Source organism: Falco biarmicus, chromosome Z (genome assembly GCF_023638135.1).
Source record: "Falco biarmicus isolate bFalBia1 chromosome Z, bFalBia1.pri, whole genome shotgun sequence".
NCBI lineage: Eukaryota > Metazoa > Chordata > Aves > Falconiformes > Falconidae > Falco > Falco biarmicus.
Genome location: NC_079311.1, coordinates 35,872,025 through 35,894,787, shown reverse-complemented (window position 1 = coordinate 35,894,787; position 22,763 = coordinate 35,872,025). Strand labels below are relative to the sequence as shown.

At 41.1% G+C, this 22,763-nt stretch overlaps 1 protein-coding gene across 3 annotated transcripts in view; it reads right to left on the bottom strand.

Annotated features, from left to right (window-relative positions):
* Positions 1-22,097, bottom strand: part of ADAMTS19 (ADAM metallopeptidase with thrombospondin type 1 motif 19) — a 150,762-nt gene extending 128,665 nt beyond the window's left edge. For 2 of the 3 annotated variants that reach the window (XM_056325472.1, XM_056325471.1), the window contains exons 1-2: positions 21,690-21,921; positions 20,081-20,691 (exon numbers count right to left, since the gene is read on the bottom strand). In XM_056325472.1, the coding sequence (XP_056181447.1) occupies positions 20,081-20,691; positions 21,690-21,768 (690 nt within the window). In that variant the 5' untranslated portion in view covers positions 21,769-21,921. Of the gene's footprint in view, positions 1-20,080; positions 20,692-21,689 lie in introns of all 3 variants that reach the window. The other variant, XM_056325473.1, reaches the window with a different exon arrangement.
* Positions 22,098-22,763: the final 666 nt, after the last annotated feature.

Below are 22,763 nucleotides of genomic sequence, written 5' to 3'. Positions count from 1 at the left end.
TAGGTTCTTCCTGACTAGAACCTGGCAGCAGCTTTCCAGTGAAAGAAAGTTTTTTTCCTTTGAAAATACTGAATCATCCAAAAGAATACACTCTTTATCATTTGTTGTGCCAGGGGAGGTTTAGATTGGATATTAGAAAAAATTTCTTAATTGAAGGGTGGTCAAGCATTGGAAAAGGCTGCCCAGGGAAGTGGTTGAGTCACCACCCCTGGAGGTATTTGCAAGAGGTGTAGATGTGGCACTTGGGGACATGATTTAGTGGTAGACTTGGCAGTACTAGGTTAATGGTTGGACTTGATCTTGAAGGTTCTAAAAAATTCTGTGATTCTATACTACTGCCTTCTCTCCACATTAATACGAACAAAAGTCACACTGAAGACCAGGCAAAATTTATTGGAACCTTGTCTCTCACTCTGCCAGCTCAGTTTGTTAGATTGGGACTTCAGAATGATCATACACAAAGTTGCACCAAAGGTACACCTTCCGTTGAAAGGCAGCCAGCCTCACATGTAGGAGGAAGTCTAAAAAAGGGAAAGCACAGAACAACAATCAAACACCTAATGGGATCATTAGGGATAAAAGAATTCCTACCACTTGTTATTTCCAATTTGTTATTTTGAGGTCATCATTACCTCTGACATTCTGTTTCTACAAAATTACCTTTTTTCACCTCAGTTTCCTAGATGTACTAGTTTTGTCTCTTAGTCTTTGACACCACTTACTTCTCCCATATTGTAAGGTATACAACATGTTACTAGCTAGATACTGTGGTGATAACAGTTTCTTCTAAGTGTGTGCCAGCAGGTTCATCACAACTTTGTGTATAAGCTTTCACAGATTCTCCTCTATGAAAAAAAGCAAGCACCCTCTATGAAAAAAAGCAAGCACGCAAACTTTAAGAAGTTTACTGAAATTAGACATATGTTATTCTTTTCACAGATTTATTGCTTCAACAGCACATTGTAAACAGACTCCACTGTACACTCTTTTTGGCAGCAGTTCCCCAAAACTATAGTTTAACTGTTTGCTTTAGTCAAATTAGTTATGTCAAAACACTGGAAGAGGCTCAATGCTTTAAAATGCAGAATTCATCCCAAAACCTTTAAAGTTTCACATTGAGAAGGAACAGCATAATTTAAATATACATTTAAAAAATTCAAAATCATTAGTGTACCATGTCCTGGTTTCAGCTGGGATAGAGTTAATTTTCTTCTTATTAGTTAGTACAGTACTCTGTTTTGGCTACAATGTGAGAACAATGTTGATGGGACACTGATGTTTTTAGTTGTTGCAAGGTCATATTTATACTAAATCAAGGACTTTTCAGTTCCTTGGGCCCTGCCAGTGAGAGGGCTGGAGGGGCATGGGACATTGGGAGGGGACACAGCCAGGACAGGTGACCCAAACTAGCCAAAGAAGTATTCCATACCATACGATGTCATGCTGAGTATATAAACTGGGGGAAGAAGGAAGATGGGGACATTTGGCATTATGGTGTTTGTCTTCCCGAGTAACAGTTATGTGTGATGGAGCCCGGCTTTCCTGGGGATGGCTGAGCATCTTGCCCATGGGAAGTGGTGAATGAATTCCTTGTTTTGCTTGCTTGTGTGCATGGCTTTTGCTTTACCTATTAAATTGTTCTTATTTCAACCCCTGAGTTTTACATTCCTTTACGATTCTCCTCCCCATCCCTCTGGGTGAGGGGGAATGAGCAAGCGGCTGCGTGGGGCTTGGTTGCCAGCCAGGGATAAACCAAGACACACCATAATTCAAATTTCAAAACATTAGATGTTAAAAGGAGGTAAATAGGACTCTGGTGTTGAGCAAAACCTCAGAGTTCTTAAGATGACTCTTTCTGGAACAACTACAGAAACATTTAAAGGCAATTACTACCCTACATAGACTGTCCAATGAACTAGATGTGTATGACGTTCCTTCTCTCCACATAGACTAGTCTAGTATGTTCCAATTTGAGGTAATGGAATTATCTTTAATAATGATTCATTGAAAACTACTACCATAAGGCAATTATAACTGCTGTTTTCAAATGCTTCAAGCGGAAATGTAACAAATATGAATTATGAACTCTTAAAGCTAAATGCACCATTCCTGTTGTATAGTATATTTAAAAAAAAATAAATAGGTGGCAACCAAACCAACTGTGTCTAACTGCAGATAAATGATTCTCAGTGTATCACATCAAGATAATTCTGTAACCTAATGATTTTGACTATAGATACTAGGAACCCTCAGATAATTTAAAATGTGCAGGGTTGAAGAAGTATGACCAAACAAAGAATGTCATCTATGAGCCAGATAAAAATCACAAAGGGTAGACAAGGTCCCCAGCATCTTTATTGAAGTCACAGAAAGATGGAAATATGGGTCTTATGGAGATACCAATCATTCACATCACCTCCTTTTAGTGCCATCTAACCTATACATATAAAATATATGTATAAATACATATTTATGAATAGTTATAAGCAGAAATCTCATGAAAGAATGAATGGCAAGTCTAGCTCCTGGGACAGTTTGTCTTCTATATTGGTACAGACTTCCCGTTGTGTGGATGGATGGATGGATGGAAGGACGGCAGGCAAGCAGATCTGCTAAAACTGACATGATGGTCCTTGGGGACAGTAGGTGGAGCATGGAAAACAACAAAGGGAGGTATGCAAATAAAGACAAAAAGTGTAATGAAAAGTTTGTGTACTCTATTGAAGTGTAACATATATTCAGAAAGAAAGTTTACTCAAATATCTTTGTCCAAGGTACTAGAAAAAAATTCAAATCAGTGCTGCAATCCTGCATGAATAATGGATTATTTACACATATCCAATTTCTAAAAGACATAACAGCTCGTTCATTACTTCCCCAGTTGAGGCTGAATCATCCTGACAACTCTGTTCTGCTGGAATTTGGGGTTTTTTTCTGGTAATAACAGCTGATCTATGCCATGGCCTACATCAGCATCACCTCTCAGAGAAGGGACATGTACTTGGCTGTGATGTTGTACTAAATTGACACTGTTCTGATCTCTAAATTCCAGTGCAATTCTATTATTTGCAATACAAATTTGACCAAAATACTTATACTCATGTATTCTTTACTAGCATTCATTTTGGGGAGTATATGTATGTACTGAACATTAATATTCTGAGACATTCAAAACTAGTGGTTCTATTGTAAAATTTTGACATAAAACACAATTTAAAGCCTAGCTTTCAGTTGCAACATCTACTTTGCGTGCAAATGTACATACATAAAAAATGTTTGACAGAAGCATAAATATGCTAAATGCCTCTTTTTTTTCCTGTTAGCATGTTACATAACTAAGATTGCTGTGTAAATAAATACCTCTTTTACTAAATTGCCCAAATAGACATTCTCCACAGCTATATTTTTATTAATCTATCAAGTGTTTAGGCTCTACACCCTTTAAATAAAGGGGGGAATAAGGGGTGAGGGAGGATATATAGAGAAAACACTACATAGAGATGATCTGGACTTCGAGTTCACAAAATCCCATTTTCTTTCACATACACAGTTAAGTTTCATGTTCACTCAAGAAAAGTATTCCACATCTTTAAAATCATAAATTCAATATTATAACTTCTGAAGATTTATACTTAGAAATTACAAACTAAGAAATGCAGACTTACCACAGACATGTTCTTACTTCATTTCCTTATGCAGTACTCTGGAAGTTTATGAGGTACAGAAATCCTACTACTCTTATCACAAGTGGCTTTATTTCATAAAACTTAAAAATCAAATTAGCATTTCTGAGCCATGTGCTACAAGCCATTGTTAAAATGGGAAGTCAAATTTTACATTATGTATGTGACAGTCAGTTTAAAACCTATTTTCAAGACACACTGTGTTAGAGACACTGAAAAAGCTTGATTTTTAAACTAACTTAAATTAAAAAATATATTGTATGCATTTGTTCCATGTAACTATGCAAGGATTTACTAATACCACTAAGAATAGAGAGCACTATTGTCAAGACAGACTTCATCAGTCACACAGCTATTAAATGTGCAGAATATCCATAACTGCACACAAGACACACTAAGAAAACAAATATGATATTTTCAAGTTTAGATGCCTAAAACAATACAGGTTTTATGGCAAATGTTTATGTCACAAAAGAAAACATCATATATTCTGCCAACCCACCGTGTAATAAATTACTGGTGTCTCTCTGATCATTTCTCCCTTCCCTCAGCAGCTACTACTCTTTATCTCAGAAGGCTGAACTGAGTAGTAAAACTACTTAGATTCTGGAATTATTCTTATCTCTCAAGTAGGTTTGCTTCTAATTAGAGAAGAAAGAAGCTCTGAGGAAGGGCTAGAACGCTTTAAATGTTGTCTGTTTATTCCAAGGACATAAGCTGAATTAATAAAATAGGTATCTTTTGCTCAGAAACCTTGCCTACCATTAAGTATTTATTATTTTTTGATCAAGCCCTTATATTTTGGTAATAGGGTAACCACATTATAGTGCACATCAGAAGTGACTTTCTCAATTTTAGAATGTTAAAAGGGAAGACAAATGAGGTAGTTTTTATGGAAAAATCATTTCATAGATGCAACCCTCAAAATTCTAAATCTGCTTTGGTCAATATAAACTCAATAAAGCAAGATACAGTATCCTACCCTGCCTATCTAAACCTTAAGCAAATCCAGATCTGATTTCATATCAGTTCAGATCATGGTAGTGCTGTGATAGTAAATATAAAGCTATGTATATAATCAAGATTCTGATTTTCTGGTGAAAAATTCACTCTGTATCTTTATGTTACAAAATTATTTTTTAAAGAAAATATTAAATAATAATGGAGCCATAACTAGTAAAGAGAAGGAGACTAGAAGGCATCATATGTGCAAAAGCAATTAATTGGCTGCCTAGAAAATTCCTCTTGAGTTGCATGAAAAAATACTATTAATCAGAAAACAGTTTAATTAAAATTTAATTTATTAGTCCACTAAGAGAAAACGTAAACTTTCTGTACTCACAGCTCTAAATGATCAACTACAATCAGAACCTTTTTTTTTTTTAAAAAAAAAGGTCTTTCAGCAGTCTCCCAGCATTTTGGCCTTCAGGTTTCATATTTTGATCTGTCTTTAAGTGGGGTAGAGAATTCAAATTTTGCTTTTATGAGTTCTCATTTTCATGTAGGCTTATGTTTCAGGAAGCTGGAAGACACAGTATTAGGATAGCCACTCACAAGGACCATGCCTTCAGTTTTGTTCATCAAAACCAGAATGATCAGAGCTGACCATGATTCAAGCACAGATTTCAAATGAACTAAAGGAAGTAATGACCATTACAGAAGAAAGCATTAATCAGATACCAAGGCTGCTAAACCAAAGGAAAACCCCCAGATATTAATCTCCTGAGTCCTATGGATAAAGATCTTCATTTTGTTCGCCATGCAATCATATATTAAACATATGTTTGCATGTCATTGCATGACTTCAATTCCATTATTGGTGCATGCACCAACTGACTGATGGATAAAGATGCTTCTTGTCTGAAATGTTCTGGAAAGCCTTATTTTATTTTGCTTCAAAAAATATGCTCAAACAACCACAGATGGCTAATACAGACCAATAAACTACAACCAATCTGAAAACTGAGATGCAATTACACTTGAACAAGCATGACACAGCCCTTTACTTACACAATTCAAAGCAAAACTGGCATAAAAATCCATTTTTAAAACAGCCACCTATCCCATAAATTATGTCTATCATGTACTCATTAATTAGTGGTGTATGATGTTAACAATCATTTGGTTTTGCTTATAAAGTACATGATATATTAAATGGAACACCATCACTGATTTACTATTAAAAAAATAAAATCATAACCCAAACCATAACACCTTTCCAGAATAAAAATACAGCTTCTTTAAAGTAAACCAGGATTTAAAATACTTTATCCTATACAACTGAAGTTGAAAATTCTTTACAATGAACGGTTTAGTGATATTCCAGACCATTTATCACACAACAACATTTCAGTAATTATTAATATTGTGTAAGAAATATATGTATATAGAAAAAGCAACACCTATCGAAACATATCACCTATGGAAAATTTCCTTGCAATTAAGACTCAGTGCTTATAAAGACGTGTTTCTATAGAGCATTTGGATGTAATATGAGTAACTTCAGCACTTCTTGTGGCAAGACTAAAACCCACTCTTTTGGAGTATGACTCAAACTGTTGTCCCTTTAGCTAATGAAACTGAATTAACCCCATTTCCTTAGTGCAAGCCTGGGTTTAATCCCATCAGAATCTGAAATGCTATTTTATGCAGGCAAAAATGTAATAGTATACAAAGGGTGAGCACAAAGTATTCTACACTGAGTCTCACATAGGAGACTGGAACAGAAAATTGCAGCAGCTGTGCATGTAACTACATTAGATAAAACACCTAGACTAGTACTAAAAAGACCAATACAAAGGATCCAAGTTTAAATTGATTCACCCATGTAAAACACTCAAATAGTGCATACCAATGAGCTATCATTGTTCAAACCCATGTGCTTTCATTGTAGACACAGACAAATGTGGCACAGCTCCAAAACCTGCCCATGATTGCCCATGGAGAAATTTAATCTCTGCTAATCCTTACTGAAATATCTATCCATGACTCCATTATACTGGTTTTTTTTCTGAGAGGGGCTGAATTTCAGTTCAAAGACTATTTAATTCAAGGCAACACTCCATGAAACTCAGTTTTGTTCAAATCTACAGTTTGCCAAAACAACTAACTGTGAAAAACAGTAATTCAAGAAAGGAAAACAGATTATATTTATGGGCATAGAACTATAATGCAACAAATCAAGTTAGTCCATCTATAAAATAAAGTTACGCTTTGGCTTTTTATATCTCTATCTAGAATTACATGAATCCAGAACTGGTGGCTTTAAGAGAAACAAATAAGACTCTCACAATTTATTATCATTTTAGATTCACATTGCTTAAAAAAGTTATATATATATATATATTAGCCACATATTTCTGACTCCACTCATAACTGAAATTCATATCTATTTTTTTTCCAAATTATGCACAGGTGTTTGTTTTGGTTTTTTTTTTTAACTGCTAAGCTTAGATTCTTCTTCCCCTATTTGGGGGTAAAAAACCCCAATTAATCTACTTTTTGTTGCACACAGAAACTAAAGTTCTGCTACCCTCATGAAGAAGGAATGGTACCTAATTATTTTTCAAGAACTATTATTTAACTAAAAGGAAGAAAATAGATTTTGGAAGAAGGATTATTTCCTTTTTTTAAATGCTAGAGAGCTTGATTTTATGTGTGCAAGATACAAATAGCAATTAGAATAGAGTTTTGATTAGTATCTTGAACCCAGTAGCATCAGCCTGACCGGTCACTTTTAAGCAAATATGTTCATATGAAAAAAGCAAATAAATCATCACCCAAAATGAAATAAGAAAGCAAAGAATTATTTCTTTCCATTATTTCCAATGCAAATATTTTAGTATTAGCAAAAAAACCCACAAAAGGACATGGAAGAAATCTCTGTTGTTATGCTTCCTTAGATAAGCTACTACAGAAGAAACAGGTGATCAGACAGGAAAAGGGAAACATGCTAGGACTGAACAGACAGAAACAGGAAAACAAAGGTTTTTATATGTGTAATTACATCCATTTTAGTCTATAAACCCTCATCTACTTTCAACTCCCTCACTCCCTTCATATAGGGGGTGAGATCCATTTATGTCACAGAGGGACAAAAGAGATCAAGGATCACTTATCTAGACATAAAATCTAAGCAACTTCCCATCCCCTAACTTGCAACAAGCCTGTAAATTCTCAGAAGATTTTAAAAACTGCCTAAGTTAGGTTTCACACAGAGCTTACAACAGAAGCATAGCAGAGTATCTTGGAGTGTGTGGAAGACAACTTCTGACACAGCTGGTCAGTGAGCAACCCAGGGGAGATGCCCCACTGGACTTGCTGCTTACAAACAGGGGAGGACTGCTGAGTGATGTGGTGATCAGAGAACATCTTGGACATAGTGATCATGAGATGGTAAGAGTTTTTGATTTTTGGAGAAGGAGGGGGTCAGCAGAACCATTACCTTGGACTTCCAAAGGTAGTTCCAACTTTGGCCTGTTTAAGAGTTCAGCTAGTTCTGAAGGGGCAAGGGGTCCAGGAAGGCTGGATGTTCTTCAAGAAGTCTTAAAGGCACAGGAGCAGGTCGGCCCCATGTGCTGAAAGATGAGCCAGCAGGGAAGAACACTGGCCAGGCTGAACAAAGAGTTTTGGCTGGAACTCTAGGAGAGGGGGGAAAAAAAAGGAAAAAAAAAAAGGAAAAAAATAAAAAGAGCAGGCAACTCTGGGAGACTCTAAGGGTGTTGTGAGGTTATGCGGGGTAAAGATCAGAGAAACAAAAGCCCAGCTAGAACTGAGGCTGTCTACTGCCATAAAAGACAACACAGCAACAAAAAAAATGTTTAAAAATGTATTAGAAACTAAAAGAGGAGGAAGGATAATCTCCATCCTTTACTGGATGTGGCAGGGAGCATTGCCACAAAAGATGAGGAGAAGGCTGAGGTACTTAATGCCTTCATTACCTCTGTCTTTAATAATGAGACCAGTTGCCCTCTGGGTACTCAGCCCCCTGAGCTGGAAGACAGGAACAAGAAGGAGCAGAATGAAGTCCCCACAGTCCAGGAAGAAACAGTTAGTGGCCTGCTGCTCCACTTAGACATGCACAAGTCTATGGGGCTGGATGGGATCCTCCTGAGGGTACTGAGGGTGCTGGCAGAGGAGCTGGCCAAGCCACTCTCTATCATTTATCCACAGTCCTGGCTAGCTGGAGAGGTCCCAGAAGACTGGAGGTTAGCCAGCGTGATGCCCATCTACAAGAAGGGCAGGAAGGAGGATATGGGGAACTACAGGCCTGTCAGTCTGACCCCAGTGCCAGGGTAGGTTATGGAGCAGATCATCCTGAGCACAATCATGCAGCACATGCAGAACAGCTGGGGGATCAGGCCCAGCCAGCATGGCTTTATGAAAGGCAGGTCCTGCTTGGCTAACCTGATCTCTTTCCATGACGATGTGACCCACTTAGTGGATGAGGGAAGGCTGTGGATATTATTTACCTAGACCTTAGTAAAACCTTTGACACCATCTCCCACAGCATTCTCCTGGAGAAACTGGCTGCTCACGGCTTGGACGGATGTACTCTGTGCTGTGCTTTTAAGCTGGCTGGCCAAGCCCAAAGGATGGTAGTAAACGGGGTTACACCCAGCTGGCAGCCGGTCACAAGTGGTGTTCCCCAGGGCTCAGTACTGGGGCCAGTCCTGTTTAATATTTTTATCAACTATCTGAACAAGGGGATCAAGTGTACCATCAGTAAGTTTGCAGATGACACCAAGTTGAGTGGGAGTGTTGATCTGCTTGAGGGCAGGAGGCTCTGCAGAGGGATCTGGACAGGCTGGACCAATGGGCCAAGGCCAATGTTGTAAGGTTCAGCAAGGAGAAGTGTCAGGTCCTGCCCTTGGGGCATCCCAGCCCCACACAGCACTACAGGCTTGGGGGAGAGTGGCTGGAAAGCTGCCTGGTGGGAAAGGACCTGGGGGTGCTGGTCAACACCCAGCTGAACATGAGCCAGCAGTGTGCCCAGGTGGCCAAGAAGCCCAATAGCATCCTGGCTTGTATCCAAAACAGTGTGGCCAGCAGGATTAATGAAGGGATGGTCCCCCTGTGCTTGGCACTGGTGAGGCCGCACCTCAAATCCTGGGTTCCAGTTTGGGCCCCTCACTGCAAGAAAGACACTGAGGTGCTGGAGCATGTCCAGGGAAGGGCAAAGAAGCTGGTGAAGGGTCTAGAGAACAAGTCTTCTGAGAAGTGGCTGCGGGAGCTGGGGTTGTTTAGGCTGGAGAGGAGGAGGCTCAGGGGGGACCTTACTGCTCTCTACAGCTGCCTGACAGGAGGCTGTGGGCAGGTGGGGGTCGGTCTCTTCTCCCAGATAACAGGTGACAGGACAAGAGGAAATGGCCTCAAGTTGTACCAGGGGAGGTTTAGATTGGATATTAGGAAGAATGTCTTCCCTGAAAGGGTGGTCAAGCATTGGAGCAGGGAGCTGGCATAATCACCAGCTCTGGAGGTGTTTAAAAAACACACAGATGGGGTGCTTAGGGAGAGGTTTACTGATGGACTTGGCAGTCCTGGGTTAACAGTTGGAATTTGATCCCAAAGGGCTTTTCCAACCTAAATGATTCTATAGATCCAGACAGTTTTACACTTAGAGAGTAATTTTAGTAAGCAAATTAAGTAACACCGCAATTAAATATTAAGTTCTGACAGTATGTGTACGTGGCTTTATGTTCCCTGCACCTTCCAAGAATAAGAACTCATCCTTCACCCACTGCTGTACCCCAAAATATCAGTTGTTCACCTTTTTTTTTGTCCCTTATTGTGTCCTAACTTCAGAAGAGAAGCAAAGGACTTCATACAAGAAGCCTTGAAGCAGTTACACCCAAGTTACCAAGATTATACTCCAAACACCAGGCTAATCAGGCACTGATCAGCCTCACTGGCAAAAAGAGCACTGAGATGTTTAAGCATGTCTGAAGCACAGCTTAACATTTTGTATAAAAGATGGCATTACTGTAACAGCTCCAGCGATTACTTGGGCACTTCTCCCAGCCACTACCCCCTTAAGCCCAGAGGGACGTAACAGGGCATTTACTCTGTACTGAATCATAAAAAGTTGTCCTCAGCTGAATTAACATCACTGCAGAAATATCTGTATTTTCCTTAACATACTGCTATCTAAATAAGCTTGACCTGACTTGACCCAGTTAAACTTCTGACACCTAATGAGAACTTAAGGTAGCACAGCTAAGATCATAAAATGAACATAAGCAACTGTTGGAGGATAATCACACAGAAACTAAATCACTTCACAAGTCACTTTTGGGCACATTTTACATTTTTGGATGCAAAACTCATTCAGAAAATAATTCTGACTGAAGTACTGGTAGACCCAAGAAAAACATTCACAGCACAGGCTTCCAAAAATTTTTACTTCTATTCACTTACATGCAGATGCATGTATTATTAGCAGATAATGTTACGCTATTGATTTATCATTCTAAATACCTTGTTCTACAATTAAGACTAGAAATGTTCTTTATTCTTTCCCTTCCAAATAACAATTATTTGCTTATTTATGCCATTATTAGAAGCAATAGAAATAAACAAGAAGACCATATCATCCAGGCAATGACAGGTTAACAACAAAAGGTTAACTGAAGAGCTAACAGACAACAGATGTACATCTGATTTAAAATCTAATATAGATATTTTTGCCTATTGGTTTATAAAAGTTTGACCAACTACCGTCTGGATATCCAATATAACACACACATGCAAGTGCTCAGCATGTTTCACGCTATTTCCATCACATTGCTGATTCTGGTAAACAAGGAGCAAGAAACCAACTCTCACACTGTGTCCCTAAAGTCATCAGTGAAAGACACATGTTCTAGGGAAGAACTTCTGCAAACACCTCATTGTCCCAGTGGCTTTGATTCATCCCTTTTTACTCTGGTAGCTCTCTTTATCACACAGCAGAGAGATGTGCATCATTTGCATTCTATGTCTACGTGACCACCAGTTTTCACAGACTTCTTGAATATCCTCAATGACCATCAACCCCACAATGAGTCTCAAACCTGATCCTTTCCATTGTTTCCTCTCAACTTCTCAGCTCCTTTATTTTTATGGTATTACATCTTGGAAATCATTGATGTTCCTATTTTTTCCCCCATCACAATCTTTCATTAACTACCAAAAAGAATCTGCATTCTAGCAGGTTCAAGAGATCTTTTAAAAAAGGACAAAAACTAGCACTTTTAAAATAAAATTACGAGGGTTGCAACACAGAGAACATTTATTTCTTTTAAAAATTGTGGTTCATTTATTACAGAAGAAAAATTCATGAGATATGAATAAAAGTCAAGGATACAGACTTGAAGAAAATGCCAATTTCACTAACCTTAACAGTTGTAGCTAGGAGAGGCTCAGTACTCTGCCTTTTCTTTTTAAAGCATTTTCTGTCAAAGATGGGGGTCAAACCTTTAATCATTAATCAACTTACCTGTTTTTTCTGATTTACCTTCTCTCTTCTGTATCTTGCAAAATAACCTTGATAATTTTATACTTATCAATTACAATGGGTAGAGATCTCAAGTGATTCACAACAGTCTCTTTTTTTTTTTTAAATAAAACTACTCTGGAGATAGTATATTTCTAATTATGGTTTGGAAATCAGAAGACTTGCAAAGGAAATATTTGTACTGAAACTAAGCACTTTAGGAGAGTAGAAGGCTATTATAAGCAGGACTAGAATCACAGATCAAACCTGCCTCAGGTTGAAGTGATTACTTGATTACAGGATTGCTCTTAGAAGGAGAAAGGAATCATTACCACATGGTCTGAGGCATCTTGGCCCAACATCTCACAAGCCATGCCACAGTGTTTAATATTAAAGGAAACAGAGATCGTTATAGTTCAAATACAGTCTACGCCTAAATCAAAATTTATTTTCTAAACCTTTCAGCTTTATGTTAACACTACCATTCCTATGTTAAAAAGACTTATCCTTCTTATCAATTAGCAAGAGTTCTGATAGACAAAACAAAAATCCAACCAAATTATGTTTTATCCAAAAAGACAACAGACTGTAGCAGTAGAACTCAAGAAGGAAAATAGAAACAGAGGTTTTAGTCCTCTATCTTTGCATAGATCTTTGTTGATCTACGGTTCTTATTGACACTAATCAAACATTTAAAAAGATACCATCTCTAGTACACCTTTCTTTATGAAAAAATAAAAATTAACCGTATTTAATAGTTCTGTTTATAATCAACTTGCTGTTCAGGTGGGATAAAGTAATGCCTGTTAATAGTGCTTTGCTTGTACATATATGCTGGTTATTCCTGCTGGCCATAGTAACTTGATTTTAATCTCTGGCTTCTTTACTGTTGTGCTTTCAGTTGTGCTTCATCGGATGTTCAAGGTGAGATTATAATGAAGAGATTTTAGTATAACAGAGAGATTAACAACCTGCTGGGGGAAGATGTGCCTGTGCCTAAGCATGCCAAAGTAACTTCATGTAAACAGCTTTTGTCCTGTTGGAGACCAGACTTCCTAGAAGACTGGCTGCCTTCCTCTCTCCCTATGCAAATCCAAGAGGAACAACCTGGCTCAGACTCAACATATACATTGAAAGTATGGGTATTCTCCCAGCAGCACCATCACATTTCATTCGTTCTTCTACCTTATGCACAGCTGGAAAGCCCAAATTTTAGATCAACACTTTATTTTCCCAGAGGTGCTTCCATTTTTTCTGCAAAGAAACTGATTTTCATAACTGAGCAAAGCTGCTTTCTGTTCAGGGCTGACATTTCCACTCATGCCCTACCTCACCCACCTGTTTCTACTGATGACAAATTTTATATTTCCCATTTAAAGATGTTTAAAACACAAATAAAGTGTAAGTTAAAGTCAATAAAGCAAAACTTGTGAACCTGTGACCTCTCAGTAAAGGACACTCACAGAGTACCCTTATTCACATATTTTATTTCTGTCCCTCTCAGCAACGTTTTACTTCTTTAACTCGCAACAGTAAGCAGACTCTGACCTAAGGAAGAGTTTAGCAGTCTAAAGAAGTAACTGAAAAAGCCTCCAAAAAACCTGCCTGTAACTTCCCACATCTTTCTGTCTTGAGTTTGCCTTATCTTTTAAAAAGAGGGGTTCTAAACACATATTTACTGTTTGTATTTCTCCTCTCTTTCATTTAAGGATCCTAAGAAGCTGGGTGTAAAGGAGGGAGTGTGTACTTCATTTCATCCTGGTAGAGTTTAAGGATAATCCTATTTAATTTTATAATCCTCCTTCTGCAACATCAAACTTTAGCCTGTATTTATCAAATGGACCATAAATATTGCCAATGATCTTTTTTTCTTTCCTTTTTAATGAACATTTTTTTATGATCTCTGTTTTCTAATGCTTACCCTCAGCACAAAAGAAGCTGTAATTGTCTCCAGTTTCTTCTGGAAAAGCATCTGGTGCCAGAGTTACCCAACATCAATGTGTAACTGCAACAACACTGAAGTGGGGAGGCAGAGGTATTATTTTTGGTTGACAAAAGGCTTGGTACTTTCCCCATTTCAGGCTTGTATGTTGGTACTGTATGATCCAGGATGCGTAATGGGATAGGTGCTCTCCAGCTTGATCAAAGCAAGAAGCCTATTAAGACATCTCAGACCCTTATACCAGGAGCTCACAAACTGTAACAGCATAGCTTCTCAGGGCGTTTTATGAAGCCCATGAGTTGCTTCTGACCAACCACCTGCTCTAAGAGCCCCACAAAAGCAGGGATGCTTACAAAAGCAAGTATTTACCTTGCATGTGCACTCATTTACCATGCATGTGCACAAATGCCAGACTCACTACTCACACCCAATCTATACACTCCCCATCAGTCTGATCCTATGTCACCAAAGGAGTTGTGGCAGGTTAAGTGTTGCACGGCTACTGAAAGAGGCTGTACAACCAGAAGGCAGATGTTCAGTACAACCCTCCAGAACAGTCCAAACTGTCCAAAAACTCAAGTATACTTGCCACATCAAGCACTACTCTCACTGAAGAAATCACTAGGAAGTGTAACTAATAACTGTATTCATTGGGAGTTTTCCCATATAAAAAGGTTGAACTGCTGTGGTTAAAATCCCTTCTCTAGGAGGAAAGATGTCAAAACAAGGATTCAGCCTGAGAAACCCTTTTGGTTTATCCTCAAAACTGACTGTGTGCAGAATTTCAGTAATACATTTCACAAATTGAGAATTTCAATTAAAATTTCATTGTTTGTTTTGAGACAACCTGTAAAGTCATACTATCCTCAATGGATACATACAAAATAAAAAATTCCAGTTTTGTAGCAGCTCCATCATGTGTCCTGAATTCAAGGGCTGTGTGAATTTAGAATATAAAAAAAAATAATCTAAAATATTTTATATCCATCATGTGTCATTCCCTTACAATTAGTTAATAGCACTAATTTTCAAAACACAGTTTGTGTCAGAAATACAGAAGATCATACATTTACTGTAAAGGTGCTTCAGGTTTTTTACAAATCTTAACTGAAGTACCATATGACCATTCCATCAGTCAAAGGCAGCACGTAGTTTCTTTCACATCCTAATTTATTTCAGTTTTATTGTAACAGTAGGATGTTATAATCGGAACTATTTGTTAAAAAGTTGTCATCCAATGGTATTTGGCACATCTCTGCATGACACAGAACTACTGACATCCATTATTTTGCTGATGTGGGCAGCATTTCTTTGGATAGTACTCTTTAAATGTATGTGTAACACCTGGACTACTTGTCTACAAACTATTGATCACATTTTTAAGTACCTGCTTCCTAATGGTTGATGAGGCCTAATAAAAGCACCATATGCTTCTCTACAGAGAGCTCTTCCCTCAGCTGGATTGGAGATGTGTTAAGACTTGTTCCCACTCCAGTCACTGGAAAAATGCACATTGATTTTCATTGCAAATACTATTTGACGCTGACTCTAGGAATTTAGAGAACTATAAATATGTTATTGACCATTTCACACTCTTAAGATCCAGTGAAAAAATACAACCACACATGAATTTCAAAGCTTCTCTCCAGTAAATTAACCCAGCTGGCAATGCTGTCTGGTAGGCAGATCGCCACAGACGTTCTGTTAGACAACCTGCTAAGTACTGCAATGAAAGCAAAGCCGTATGGAGCTGCATTCTCCTGCCCATCCTCTGTCTATACATTTGCTCCTGTTTGCACTTCCTAACAGCCTAATAATATCCCATTGCTTTAGGTATAAGAGGACATTCAAATCCTTTTTCTACTTAGCTGTTCTCTAGTTATTGCAGACTGCTTTAATGAAAAAGAAGTAGAAACATTAGGAAAACCCCTGCCTATCACCACATAGCCAGAGTACTACCTAAGCAATCCAGTCCTCAGGAAAAAAAAAAAAAAATTAAAGCATACATTTGTTGTGTTTAAAGCTTTCTTTGGGGAAATGCACTGATGCTACTTCAACTTCCATGCTAGCAGCAGAGATCATCTGTAAACAACCAGTAGACAAATTTCTTAATTCTAAGTCCACAGTAAGTTTCTCCTACAGCATACTCTAAAAAGAACTACCAGTTGTAAGTTATACATATTAATAGTTACAAATAAAACTGTTCAACAACATTTGACATGCTTTTTTTCTTATTTCAAATATGGAAAAACACAAGCAAGCAGTAGAAAAGACCATTTAAGTAACTAATGGTCCAGCTCTGCAATTCATCACTTTCAGAAGAGCAGTCTCACTGGCATCAGTAGGACTTCTTACATCCTGGTGTTTGGTTAACAATGAACAAGTAGGCAGTCAGCATACAGATGAAGAATTCTTGGAAATCTCTCTTTATTAATCTTCCTACAGCATCAGTGCAGAATCCCCAAACACACCCAGATCAAATCTCTTTGAGCTACAAAGAATATAGGAATCCACAAGTGTTTCACCAAGGAGTTGGATAGGGCAGTCACTACTGATCATGTCAGCTCTGAGATTACCCCAGGGTCATGGTGATGTAGTTTCTAGGCAGTCCATGCATATATCCAGTCTTTAGTTTGATTAGAAAATATCCAGTGAGTTATGTCTCCTTAATTTGTCAAGCTAGATAGGTTGCCAAATGAAGCCAATGCTGGCAGTCAGAGTTTGGTTAGTAACTATTTGGGAATCCAGCCCTCATGTTTGACTTGTATATTTAAATGATTAACATGGTATGTTATGAACCACATTAGTATCACTCCTCTGTACTGGCTTTTGATGAACAGCTCAAGAAAAACCACTACAGAAGCTCTCAAGAACTGTGAATAAGCAATACAATGAAGCTTTAACACTGTGCTGTGCATTACATGCTTTACCCAACTGCATCCAGTGAATGATTAAAAAAACATCTAAATCCCATTTCAAGGCAATGAGGTGCCTAACATCTGCAACAATATTCTTTTTCCTGCCTATAGAAGGAGCAGTTAAGACTTCCATATAGAGATTTTTTTAAATTTCCTGAATGTCACTGGCATTTCAGGTCTCTCCTTGCCTTGAGATGTTGGAACTAACACAAACATCCTAACTTGGATGGCACAACAATTGCATGCAAGGCCTTTTTTTCGTTTTGTTGAAGATCTAGTATCTTTTCACAAACTAGCCCTACAGCATCAGCCACACATCTGTACTGCCATGTGTGACCCTCCCCTGCTTACGACCGTCAAACCTTTTCCATTGGGCTTTACACTTCTTTATGCTTCCTCCTGTGTAGCAAAATCACTGTTGTCTGTCAAACTTTTCTTCAGTGAATAAAAAGATTCTCAAAAAGGCTACTGTCTAAAGAGCTGAATGGTAGAAGTTTTGCTCTTAGAGATACTGTATTTCACACTCAGAAAAATTGCTGAGTGGAAACTAAGCTGCACATTAAGGGACTTCTAGCCCACTTGTTTGGCTTTCCAAGGTGTGTGTAGCCTAGGAATACTAACCAAAAGTCTGCAAGGCTTTGAAACGAGAGTGTTATCTAAGGCTTTCATACCTTATTTTCTCCAAAATTTCTTTATATTTAAAATAATATATATATATATATCAATTGCAGTAACTATAACACAATATTTGTAGGTTTAAGTTTCAATGGATTTTTACATCTTAAAAGAGAAAATGTACTTTGAAATATTGCTTGGCTTTTTCTGCAGGGCAAGGCCTAGAGGAAACTGGGTGGAATATGCAATGTATGTACAATGTTTTTTCAAGACTCTTGGAAACAGAGCAACTTACATATGTAATAAAGCCCAGGCAATGACTGAATAAAGAATAAAAAAACCCTAAGATTTGTTATGACAAATGTGACATAATAGCACTCTGCAATTTTTTTTCACTATGGCCTGATGCAGCAACACTCTCAAGGAGAACAGCTGCTTAACTATTTCACTGCAAACAAGACTATGCAGTCGAGGATCATGACACCACCAATCAACATCTGCAACAGTTTCCAATTTTATTTGAGATACACAGAATAGTTTCTGTTTCAACTGCAGCCTTGAGGCACACGATCTGGGCGCGCACATGCTTAGATGCCCAATAGACTGGGAGTAAGCTGGTACTCCTAGGAAAAGTCTGATTTAATCAAAAATTACTAATAGGGCACCTACAGAACTGGTGTCTATTTAAACAGTGAATTTCAATTTATAAATCAAGTCAAAGGAATTACAGAAATGTAATAATGTACATCACTTTTGAGCAGACATTTGTGATCATTTTCTCTACCGATTTCTTTGCATAGATTTTCTCTATCCAAATTTCACCCATACACAATGTAGCAAGAGGCAAAATTCTAACAAGAGCAGGGAGTACAGAAGTCAAATGCTTTTCCAGAACACAAAAATCCTCTACCTGATTGCTTTCAAACCACCTTCAGTTGATTTCCAACATTTCGCTCCACAATTAATTCTGCTACCATGCTTTGAAAAATCTGACATAATGTCAATAATTAGATGCCAACCACTTAAAAGTTGTGTGAAACCTGGCAGTTTCACTTTGCAGGAGTGTGAGGAAATATTTTATTTAGTGTAAATTCCCATACATTCAGTTTGGGTTTTGAATTTTGAATAAGTCCAAACAGGCAAAGGAATAAGCAGTCAAAATTTCCACATTTTACCTGGTTTCACTTCATGACCATACAAATAAAAACCAGGCAGGCATATCTTCAAGAATCAACAACGGAAGAAGTTAGATGTTCAAATTCAGAAAGAAATACAAGAAAACATCTATTATGATTGTGGTGATTTACACCCATCTAGCCACCCAAAAAATGCAGGGTCCTGATGATGTTAACTCTCCCTAGTGCCATTACTGTTTGTATTCTATATTCTGTAAAGTGCTGCAGGCGTGTGCATTTATGATACTATATAAAGCCCGAAATGAGAATAATAGTAGTAACAATTGTTTTCATTTAAAATCCTGCCAGCATTCTACATCATCCCAGGTGGTTTCTACTCTTTCCATCCACCCCCAAGTATCTTGGGATTGCAGCTCACTGGATCACCACTGCTGCTGTCAGTGTGCCCAGTTCTGGTCTTTATCTGGTAAAAATCACAAGTGATCCAATAGAAATTATAGCGGGTGAAATTTGTTTTAAATAAGGGAGGTATGCCACAGAAGCAACAATCATTCAAAAGGTCTGACTGTATTAACATTTCTGCTGAGAATATACTCATTGCGTACTTCTGTAGAGGAACTGAAAGGAAAGAAGGGTATGGAGTCCCAAATCCAGCTACAGGTACTACACATGGGAAGTTGTGAGGTAGAGAACAGAGGCCAAAGGGATGAGAAGAATGAAAGAAAAGGAACAATGAACATGAGAAAGCAGATGTAAAATATTGATAGAAGCAGGAAAGACAGAACAGTCTGAAATCTGAGATGTGAAAGATAACACAGATGAGAAAGGTAACGTTAGAACATAGGATGGGAATGAAAAACAAATGGATTGCAGATGGGCTGGAGAAGAGATGATGATATAGGGAAAAGGAAGGAGAGTGCACATGGAGGTAACTAATTACAGGCATACACTGAAGACCACGATAAAATTAGGGATGGAGATGAGAAAAGTGGAAGAAAGAATGGCATAAGAATAAAAAGGAGATCCAAAAAAGAAAGGCATGGGGCAGAGATGGAGGTGTAACTGGAAATGGGACAAAGAACATGAAAACTTTATGGTATAAAGGCAGAAGTAGGATTTGAGAAAAATTATGAGTCAGTTAATAAAAGCATGAACGGCAAAATGGTTAAAAATAAGGGCACATATAAAGGTAGAACCCAAGAGGGTATGGAAAAAAGAAGATCTCAGGAAAGGGATGGGACTGAAAAGCAGCAGATAAAGCAGACACTTGTATGGAGACCTTGGTGCTACCCCTGCATGCAAGGTCATCTTACCAATCCACCACAGGTACTGAAGGAGGCGAAGGAGCCCGGGTAGCGGAGGACAGCACCACTGTAGTAACAAGCTCTCTCAGGTTGCGACTGTGCAGCACTGGGTAGGCTTTTGCCTTCACCCCCAAGTCGCTCCTCCACGGCAAAGCCAGGAGCCAGGAAGCGGCTGTCCCTCTTGAGCAGCAGGTAGAGCTCCCGAGCAAAAGCTGGGATCCTCAGCAGCACCTCATCTCCGTCCTCTGCTGGAGTTGGTGGCGGGGGGGACGGTGGTAGGGGCAACTGAGAGGCAGCACCAGACCCCTGGGGCAGGGGGGACCAGTGGTAAAACTCCTGAGACTCATACTCATCTTCAGTGTCCTCTTCCTCTGCTGCCTCCCCTACTGCCTGTGCCTGCCCATCCACCGAGGAGGACACTGAACGCACCTCCCGGGAGCTGCCGGCCACTGGGCTAGGTGTGACAAAGGCGCCGAGGGTGCTGCTCCGGTTCCCACAGCTGGGGTCGGCACTGCAGCCCCCACCACCACCACTGCCACCCGCCGGCTCCTGCTGGCCCCTGCTCCACAGCGCGGGGAAGACGATCTCCCACTCCTCAGTTTCTTCTGAAGCATGGAAACCTGTGGGAAGACCAGCAGATGCTTTAAGCGAGCAGAGCACCCAGCAGCACACAGTGCCTGCCAAAAACCTACCCTTGTCCTCTCACGACACACTCCTGGGTCCCAGCCCACCAAGCATGCCACCCAAAACACACCGGGCTCCATTTGGCCCTTTCACCCTGTCCTTACACATGGCAGGTGGGCCAGCCGCTAGATGTCTCTGTGCCTGTTCAGGGGTCTGTGACATGCCAGGGCCGTGATAAACTCTGAGAAGGAGCGGGAGGTCAAGCTGGACAGAAGCTGTGTTTGTACCATTAGCCGGGGATGTTCTTCTTCATGACCACCACCTCCACACATGGAGCACTGCACAAACCTTTCATCATTTAGACAAAGTGGCAACTTTTTCATACAGCTCAAAAAACCCTGTTACTTTAGCAGGGAAAACCTGAACAAAAAAGTGTGACAATTTCAACCCCATTCTCAGCATGTCTTGCAAGACCCACTATAATTTCAAACACGCAGCCAAATGCACACAGGCTCCAGGGCCGCACGTCTGGCGAGTGCATGTAAAAGTGGCAGATGCATGCACATGCTGTGTCATCGTTATAATCAAACTAAATTATAATCACTGATTAGCTATGTATGTGTGTCACACACACCACACCACAATGTAACGAGAGTTCCCAGTGTACCAGCGTTATGTTTATAAACATATGACTACACACAATCTGCACCAGCCTGAGACAGAAGACGGTTACATTTACACATTCAGCCTACACACGCCAGGAATGGCACCGCTGAGATGACAGCCCTGCACGTCAAATCAGTATCCCGTACAGACGAGCGCATTGTCACGCACCCTGACGGCGGGGGCACGCATTATCTGATCACCCGCCGGTTACAGGGGTGGGCACTGCCGTCAAGGCGCTCAGCAACCCGCAGGTACCGGCCACCAGCAGCCGCCGGGGCACGGAGGCCGCCCGAGGCTCGGCCCGCTCCCGCGGAAGGCGCGCACCTACCTGCGGCGAGCCCGCTTGACAGCACGCACAGCTGGTAGAACACGCAGCAGACTCGGCTCAGGCGCATCCTCCCGCCCATCCCCACCGGCTCCGCGCCCGCGGCACGCCGGCGGGCAGGACACGGGGGGCCGTGCCGGACCGGGCCGTTGCCGGGCGGGGAGCGCGCAGGGACCTGGGCGCCCGCGGAGCAGCTGCGGGCGAGGGCGACGCGCGCGTCCCGGCGGGGCGGGCAGCACCGGCACCGCTGGATGCGCAGCGCGCGGCGAGGGGGTGTGGGGTGCGTGCGCGCGCAGGCAGGCAGGAGCGCGGCCAGTGCGCGCACACAGCGCCCGGCGGCGGGCGGGCAGCTGCGCCCCGGCGGCGGCGACCGCGCTGCCCCCGCCCGCCGCTCGCCCCCACGGGGCGGGACGCGCCGGGCCCCGTCCCGTCCGGCCCCGCCCCGCCCCGCCCGGGCGGGCACCCGGCGCGGCCCCCCTGCGCCCCCCCCGCCCGGCCCCGCCGCCGCGCCGCAGGCCGGCGCCCGGGCGGCTCCGCGCGCAGCCCGCCACGCGCGGGCACCTTGCGCGGGCGCGCGGCACCCCGCGCTTCGCAGCCCGCCCGCCGCCGGCCGCGCAGAGGCACGCGCCGTGCGCCCCGACAGCGGGAAAGGCGCCCCTCGGCCCGCGGCAGCGCGTCCTGCGCAGCCCCCCGGCGCAGCCCTGGGGAGCGGCGGGGCTGGCCGCTCCGGCTCGGCCCGCTGCAGCTCGGCTCCCGGCTCCCTTTGCCCCCGCCACGCAGCTGCCCGTGGAAGCCCGTCACTTCCCACCCCAGCCCTTGTCAGCGGAGGAGTGTGTAAACGAGGAGTCGAGCAAAAGCTTTAAATGCACATCTAACGTCAGCATAAACGGCAGAAGCAACAGATAAACAGCTCCCTCTGAAAGCCTGGTTCCTCACCATAACTACTGCAGCTTTACCTACCGTTGGTGGTGTCAAAGGTGACCACCGTGCCTTAGGGGAAAGCCGAGCAATGCAGTGTGGAGAGGAAAGCCAGCTGTGCCGTGAAGGGTAAGCTACGAAGCTGCAAGAATTCTTTCT